The sequence below is a fragment of the Corylus avellana genome, chromosome ca3 (assembly GCF_901000735.1).
Source record: "Corylus avellana chromosome ca3, CavTom2PMs-1.0".
Lineage (NCBI taxonomy): Eukaryota > Viridiplantae > Streptophyta > Magnoliopsida > Fagales > Betulaceae > Corylus > Corylus avellana.
In genome coordinates this window covers 18,772,928-18,782,151 of record NC_081543.1, presented here as the reverse complement: position 1 = coordinate 18,782,151, position 9,224 = coordinate 18,772,928, and the positions used below count along the sequence as shown (strand labels likewise).

The 9,224-nt window shown below is 39.9% G+C and overlaps 1 protein-coding gene across 1 annotated transcript; it reads left to right on the top strand.

Moving 5' to 3' along the window:
• The first annotated feature begins 8,518 nt into the window (after positions 1-8,518).
• LOC132174232 (uncharacterized) lies at positions 8,519-8,893 on the top strand. The gene has a single exon (XM_059585923.1). It carries the CDS (start codon positions 8,519-8,521, stop codon positions 8,891-8,893), a length of 375 nt encoding a protein of 124 aa, XP_059441906.1.
• Positions 8,894-9,224: the final 331 nt, after the last annotated feature.

Genomic DNA, 9,224 nt, shown 5'->3' with positions numbered 1-9,224 from the left:
TGTATTGCTAAGGGACTAGCAATATGTAAGTTTGGGGGTGTGTTAAATTCTAAAATATTCATATTTTCATCCCTTAACTTACATATTTTAATCCTTTGGTTTTAGTTAATTAGGTCATTTTAATTCCTTTTTGTGTTTTCCAAACTTCTGTAGGCTTTTCAAAGAAAATGAAGTAAATCTTGAAGATTTGGGATCTAAGAGAGAAGATGGGAAAAGTGGGAGCCCCTGACACTGCGATCGATCACAGGTTCCCTGCGATCGAGCGCAGTACCAGAAAAGACAAAGCATGAAGCAGGCCACGAGCGCTCGAGCGCACAATAGAAGAGGCTCGATCACAGACTTGCAATTGAGCGCACACGGGTTGCGATCGATCGCACCCGTGCGCAGAGGACATATCAAGTGACGGCCAGATTGTCATTCTTTCCATATTAGGGTTTTCCAACTCCCAATTGTAATAGGTTTTGAAACCCTACGAAATTCCTAGGTTTACTAGTTTGTCAAGGACTTCTAAAGCCTATAAATAGAGCCTTAAGCCTCTAGAATAGGTATGCTTTGTAAGGAGAAGAATTGGAGCTCTTCAAGTTAAAGTTTTGGGTTTATTCTTTTCCTTTCTTTTCTTTTATTTTATGAAGATGTTTAACATCAACTTTATGTGTAACTAATTTAAATAGTAGGGCTAGATTGAAGCCCTAGTTATGTTTTGTTAATATTCAATATTGGCGCCTATATGATGATCTTGTTATGATATTTAACTTGATTAATACCTAGTTTCATGAATTCCTCATATGTGTGTGCCTGATCAACATGTGCGTGTGATATGAACTAGTTACTTAAATCAATTTGGATGACCGAGTCCTGGGTTTAACATAAGTAACAAAAGTAATCCATGCCGGGTTCTTGGGTTAATCAACATGGTGAATCGGGAAAATACACACATGCCCTAGGCCTCATGTGTTTGTCGATTTCCACAGAATATACGCTTTCCTAGAGAACAACTCAGTATATACCATGCTAAATCCTTTAGAAAAGAAAAGAGTTAGAGTATACACCCATCCCTAACTCGTTGCTTAGGGAAATCTATAGACTTAACTTGATCAAAATATTGACATATTGATATATTAGCTTAATATAATTAGTGGTGGATATCAAAGCCCTACCTTTTTTATCATTATCAATTTAAATCCAATCTTTTGTTTTATTTTACTTTGGGAATTGATTTTTGTAACATCCCCAACCCGTTAGGGTTAGGTTTGTTCATCATTTTCTTACTCACAAAGATCCTTAAGGTTTAACAACTAAACAATACTAGAATAAAATGAATGCATGAAAGTCTAGAATATCATGTCCAAAAGTAATAACTAAACTAAAATATCTATGCTTAACAAAAATATGTCTCACAAACAATAATAATGTTCCTTATTAAAATAAATTCATAACTCTCTGAAAGAAAACTATGCCAATGCACTTATTAACTTGATTAATATGAAATCATAAGAAATCCTAAATATGCCCGCCCCCATTCCTGCCTCTTAGTGCTACCCGATCACCACCTGAAACAAAAAATAAAACTGATGAGCCCAAAGGAGGCCCAGTAAGTGAAATCCACAACCATAAGCAGTTTTACTCCTTGTCCCGTTTTGAAAAATGGAACTCATAACTACATATGTTCCCAATATATTTTTAAAGAAAACATAAAGCAAATAAAATATACTATCATCAATAAAATTTATGATAGTCTTTATCTCATACTAGGGCCCATGTATACTGTTACCCCCATATACTAGGGTTACGCGGTCCTTGAGACCTAAGATGAGATACTGTGGTCACAGCCCCGTCCCCTGGCCAGCCGATTAACTCTGGGTGCACTCAGCATGGCAAAAAAAACTATGATGGAACCACCTTCTGACAGAGCCTCTTTTAGCGGTTGCGCCTCCGTCCTTAGCATCGGTACCGAGCTTCTCTCTTGTTTCTCTTGGGGCCAAAAATACACTCCTCCCTACATGTGCCCTCATTTTATAACACTCTTTTCTCATTTTTTGTACTTCTCTAGGTACATCTTAGGGCAACATGTAGGAGGGTTTGTCGTCATTTTCTCAAAATTTCTTATAAACATCATTAGTTTCATAATGTTTATTTTTCTCAAACTTGTCATGCATGCAGCATAATTTCATAGTGTAAACAAAATGATCATTTGTAATTTGAAACAGAATTTCATAAATATCATGGCATGGTAATTTTTCATAAATAGAAAATTCACTTACCTCTTGACTGTAGTAAAAAATTCCTCTAACCGCTAAATAATCTCCTAAAGGAAATACAGACACGTTACTAGCCTCATACTCGTCACAGTAAAACATTCTATTACTATTATGGGTTGGCTTGCTAATCAATTGAGAATGAACTTATTTAGGTGTTTAGGTAAGCTTCATAATAAATTTCCAGAATTTATTTTATTCCTTAGGATTCATATATATATATATATATATCTTGAAACATTCCAAATATACGTGTATTTATAAATACTTCCATCATTATATATATATACACTTTAAAGTAGTCCCATGTATATATTTTTAAATCCTTCAAAACATTATATATATTTACATATTTTGAAGCAATCCAGATGTATGTATATTAAAAAAATACAACAATTCATTATGTATATCTATATATATATAAATATATCTCTATACTTTAAAGTATTCTTCATGTATATGAACATTTATAAATCCTTCAAATCATTATATATATACTTGCTAAAAATTTGTTCCCACAAAAGACAAAGTAGGTGTGAGAAGCAAAAGAAGAGATTCTCTCTTTCCCACTACAATACAACACGGTCACCAAGGCAAACACTAAAATTTTGAGTCACAATTGTGCTATGACTGAGTATATATATGTAAGATGAAGAAAAGCAATCTGTGAGGCCATACCTAACGCACAACAGGGAGAGCAACGTGGGGAGGACAAGTGAACGGCAGGGAAAAATTCCTCTTTTTTTTTTTTTTTTTTCTTTCTTTCTTTCTCTCTTGGTGTGCGGCAAGAGCTTGTTTCACTCCCTTAAATAGGCTGAATAAAAGAGAGGAAATAGCTTTTCAAGGAGCATAGGGTTTTCCTTTTGGTAGTCGGCGCCAAGGGCTTCAATATATATATATATATATATATATATATATATATATATATATTACTATTATTTATATTTTACTCTTTTATTTTATTTACTTATTATTATTATTATTATTATATATTTTTAATTCGTCCATTCTCATTGTTAACCTAAGCCAACCCTTTTTTTTAGAAAAAGAAACATTATGAAAATAATGATGTTTATAAGAAATTTTGAGAAAATGCTGACAAACCCTCCTACATGTTGCCCTAAGATGTACCTAGAGAAGTACAAAAAATGAAAAAAGAGTGTTATAAAATGAGGGCACATGTAGGGAGGAGTGTATTTTTGGCCCCAAGAGAAATAAGAGAGAAGCTCGGTACTGATGCTTAGGATGGAGTTGCAACCGCTGAAAGAGGCTCTGCCAGAAGGTGGTTCCATCATAGTTTTTTTTGCCATACTGAGTGCACCCAGAGTTAATTGGCTGGCCAAGGCACGGGGCTGTGGCCACAGTATCTCATCCCAGGTCTCAAGGACCGTGCAACCCTAGTATATGGGGGTAACAGTATACATGGGCCCTAGTATGAGATAAAGACTATCATAAATTTTATTGATGATAGTATATTTCATTTGCTTCATGTTTTCTTTAAAAATATACTGGGAACATATGTAGTTATGAGTTCCATTTTTCAAAACGGGACAAGGAGTAGAACTCCTTATGGTTGTGGATTTCACTTACTGGGCCTCCTTTGGGCTCATCAGTTTTATTTCTTGTTTCAGGTGGTGATCAGGTAGCACTAGGAGGCCGGAATGGGGGCGGGCGTATTTAGGATTTCTTATGATTTCATATTAGTCAAGTTAATAAGTGCATTGGCACAGTTTTCTTTCAGAGAGTGATGAATTTATTCTAATAAGGAACATTATTATCGTTTGTGAGACATATTTTTGTTAAGCATAGATATTTCAGTTTAGTTATTATTTTTGGACATGATATTCTAGACTTTCATGCATTCATTTTTATTCTAGTATTGTTTAGTTGTTAAACCTTATGGATCTTTGTGAGTAAGAAAATGATTAACAAACCTAACCCTAACGGATTGGGGATGTTACAATTTTGGTATCAGAGCAAAGGTTATAAGGTTCTGTAGACTTTAAGAATTAAAACTATTGATAGAAGTAGTGGGGTAATGGGAAGCCACATTCCGGCCAAGTAGAGTCTGTCTTTGTAGTCACTTATAGATAATACATGAATACTTTTTAACTGCTTATTACTTTCTTCGCTTCTACCTCGGTCATAGAACAATGGCACCCTCGACTCGTAGCCGTACTAACAACACCGAGGAGGGTCGTACTGAGGGCAACGAGGCTGGGAACGGAGGAAACACCACTGCAAACCAGCAACAGGAAGCTTTGACTGTGTTGGCAGCGCAACTTGTGAGTTTACTGGCAATGGGTACCAATACCAAGGGAGGAACAACCAGTGAAGGAGAGTGAGGGTGTACTTTCGAAAAGTTTAATCGGCAATGCCCTCTTGTTTTTTAGGGACAACCCGACACAATAGCTGCTGAAAACTGGGTCTTACAAATAGAGAAGCTGATGGATGTGATGAACTGCACCGAAGAACAGAGGGTCAAGTATGCTACCTACTACCTCACTGAGGGAGCTGAACGATGGTGGACCGCTCAGAAGGAACACCTGCAACAACGACTAGGTGTTGGAGCAACCATTCCCTGGATGGACTTCAAGGAGGCGTTCTTGGAGGGATTCTTTCCACAAACAACCCGACAAGCCAAGGCCTAGGAATTTACAGATTTGATTCAAGGATCAATGACGGTGGAGCAATATGCTGCCAAGTTCATTGAACTTTCTCGGTTCGCGCCTTACTTGGTGTCCACAAAAGAGCTCACAGCAAGAAAGTTTGAACAAGGGTTACAGCCGCGCATCATGAACCAGATTGTGGGATTCAAGATTGGCAAACTGAGAAACTTGATCAACAAGGCGGTAGTAATTGTGCGGACAGAGAAAATCAACTCGGAATACTTTAATCAGAAGAAGAGAATTGCACCGCAAGGAAACCGCTCGGGGGGACAATCATTCCATGCCAATAAAAGGAGACTTAACCAACCAGCAGAGAGGAGTTACATACCTCAGAAATTCCATAACCAAAGAGGGGGCGAGCAATGCCCATCCTGCCAGAAGTGCGGTAGGATGCATACTGGGAATTGCCTCTACGGGCAATCAGGCTGCTTTAAGTGCGGGAAACCTGAACATATCGCGAGGGACTGTAGGACTCCTGCCAACAACCAAGCCAATCAGATCCGCTCAGAGGGACAGAGAACCACGGCACCTGCTCGGGTGTATGCTTTGAAACCAAGCGATGCAGCGGCGTCAAACGATGTAGTAACAGGTATTCTTCTTATTTCGTCTGGTATAGCTTCTGTTCTTTTTGATTCAGGGGCAACACACTCATTTGTGTTGTATTTCTTTGTTAAAGCCTGTTGTCTGGAGTTTGAAGCCTTAGATGTAAATTTAGCAGTTGCTACACCGGTAGGGACTACAATTTTATGCACGTCAATAGTTAAGGATTGTCCTATTCTAGTTGAAGGTCATGTCATGCCAACGAATCTCGTTATCTTTGAGATGAATGGGTTTGATATTATTTTAGGCATGGATTGGCTATCCATGTATCATGCTTGCGTGGACTATTTCCACAAGGAGATCGTGTTTAGACCACCAGGAGCAGTAGAGTTCAAGATTCGAAGGAATCAGAATACCGGCACATTCAAATTGATATCTGCACTACAGGCGACCAAATTACTGAGAAGTGGGTGTTCAGGATACTTGGCTTGCGTGATTGATGAAAAATTGGGATGCAAGATTGAGGAAATACCTATAGTACGAGAATTTGTAGACGTTTTTCCAAAAAAGCTGCCTGGGATACTGCCGGACAGGGAGACCGAATTCACCATTGACTTTTTACCAGACACCGCACCCATATCCAAGGCTCCATACAGAATGGCACCGCTGGAGCTTAAGGAACTCAAGGATCAATTACAAGAACTTATGGACAAGGGTTTTATTAGCCCTAGTGTTTCTCCATGGGGAGCACCGGTCCTATTCATAAAGAAAAAAGATGGGTCGATGAGACTATGTATCAACTATTGGGAATTGAATAAGGTGACAATCAAGAATAGATATCTACTACCAAGGATTGATGACCTCTTTGACCAGCTCCAAGGGTCACAGGTATTCTCTAAGATTGACCTTTGTTCCAGCTATCACCAACTCAAGATTCAAGAGAAGGATGTACAAAAGACGGCGTTTCGAACAAGGTATGGGCATTATGAATTCTTAGTAATGCCTTTTGGGTTAACTAATGCTCCGGCAGCTTTCATGGATATGATGAACTAGATTTTTCGAGAGCTTGTCGATCGGTGTGTGGTGGTATTTATTGACGACATCTTAATCTACTCAAAGAGTCGGGAGGAGCATGAAGAGCATTTGCGGACGGTGTTGAGCGTCTTGAGGAAACACCAACTTTATGCGAGATTCAAGAAATGCGAATTCTGGTTAGACAATGTGGCGTTCTTAGGGCACGTTGTTACCAAGGATGGAATTGCAGTAGACCCAAGGAAAGTGGAAGCGGTAGTCAATTGGGTGAGGCCGTCGAACGCCCATGAGGTGAAAAGCTTTCTGGGTCTTGCCGGCTTTTATAGGAGGTTCGTTGAAGGGTTTTCTCAGTTGGGGGCACCATTGACCAAACTTACAAGGAAGAACGAGAAATTCCAATGCTCGGAGGAGTGTGAACAAAGTTTCCAAGAATTGAAGCAACGTTTAGTCACCGCACCGGTTCTCACTCTCCCATCAGGATCGGATGGATTTGTAATTTATAGTGACGCCTTACACAAGGGGTTGGGTTGCGTACTAATGCAGAGAGGGAAAGTAATCGCCTATGCCTCGAGACAGTTGAAGACTTACGAGCACAATTATCCGACTCACGACCTTGAACTTGTTGCGGTAGTCTTTGCTCTTAAGATATGGCGACACTTCTTATACGGGGAGCGCTGTGAAATCTACACAGATCATAAAAGCCTGAAATACTTCTTCACCCAGAAAGAGCTCAATATGCGCCAAAGACTGTGGCTAGAACTCCTAAAGGACTATGATTGTACACTCAACTACCACCCAGAGAAGGCGAATGTAGTTGCTAATGCTCCCAGTAGAAAGACCATAGCTAGAAGCGTATCTGCCATGTTCACTATGCAAAAGGAACTACTCCTTGACCTGGAGAAGGCCGGAGTAGAGATGATGGTGGGGGAAATCTAGTCTTACATGAGTAGCCTAAGCTTGGAGCCGACCTTAATGGAGCAAAGTATAGCCGCCCAGTTATCGGATAATGAATTTATAAGAAGCCGTGAAGCAGTTGAAAAAGGGGTACAATCGGATTTTCACATTGGTGGAGATGGGATATTAAAGTTTCGCAACCGAGTGTGCATTCCCAAGGAAGCAGAACTGAAAAGAGTCATCTTGTCAGAAGCCCATCAATCCCTATATACAGTCCATCTAGGTAACACCAAGATGTATCAGGATTTTTGTAAAAATTATTGGTGGAAAGGAATGAAGAAGGATATCGCACGATATGTAGAACAATGCCTCACTTGTCAGCAAGTCAAGGCAGAGCACCAAAGACTTAGAGGACCTTTGCAGCCCCTACCTATTCCTGAGTGGAAATGGGAACGTATTTTGATGGATTTTGTGTCAGGCTTTCCTCGAGTTCCTAGTGGCCAAGATGTAGTATGGGTCATTGTTGATCGGTTGACTAAGATTGCACACTTCCTACCCATCAAGATGACCTACAGTATGGACCGACTTGCCGAGCTTTACATTAAGGAGATCGTACGATTACATGGGATTCCTGTGTCGATTGTGTCGGATCGTGATCCAAGATTCACCTCTAGATTTTGGCGGAGTTTACAGGAAGCATTGGGAACAAAGCTAACCTTCAGCACAGCATTTCACCCTTAAATAGATGGACAGACTGAACGGACGATCCAAACCTTGGAAGACATGTTGCGACTATGTGTTTTGGACTTTAAAGGAAGCTAGATTCAGTACATTCCGTTGATAGAGTTCGCTTACAACAATAGCTATCACGCTAGCATCGAGATGGCACCCTATGAAGCCTTGTAAGGGAGGCGGTATAGGTCGCCATTATACTGGGACGAAGTAGGAGAGAGAAAACTACTCGAGCCAGAGATCATTCAAGACACCTAGGAGAAGATAGCAGTGATTAAGCAGAGATTAGCAGCAGCTGAGAGTCGACAGAAGAGCTATGCCGACATCAGACGATGAGAACTGGAGTTCGAAGTCGGCACAAAGGTCTTTCTCAAGGTCACCCCTATGAAAGGAGTAATGAGGTTCAGAAGAAGAGGAAAGCTGAGCCCCAGATTGGTGGGTCCCTTTGAGATTCTTGAGAAGATCGGCACGGTGGCATATTGTTTGGCACTACCACTAAACTTGACAGGAATTCACAACGTATTTCATATATCCATGCTAAGGAAGTACGTACCGGACCCCACGCATGTATTGGAAAGCAAGCCCCTACAGATTCAATCCAACATGACTTATGAGGAGACACCGACCAGAATGCTGGATAGAAGGGAACAAGTCCTCAGGAACAAGACTATCTCTTTAGTGAAAGTCTTATGGAGTAACCACTCCGTGGAAGAAGCTTCATGGGAATTGGAGGAGCGCATGGGGGAAAAGTACCCGTATCTATTTGAGTGAAAGCTGACGGGCCTCAAAGTGACTCTGGCACATCAGGTACTTCCTATGGTCAGTGGGTTAGTTGTTCACCAAATTCCAAGGACGGAATTTTTATAAGGGGGAAGGATTGTGACAATCCTAAGTCCCTTTAGAGTATTTTTAGTTGACTCATAGATTTTAAAAACTTGTCATGCATGCAACATAGTTTCATAGTATAAACAAAATGATCATTTGTAATTTGAAACAGAATTTCATAAATAGCATGGCCTAATAATTTTTCTAGAAGGGATAAAAAATTCACTTACCTCTTGACTGTAGTAAAAATTTCCTCTGATTGCTAACTAATCTCCTA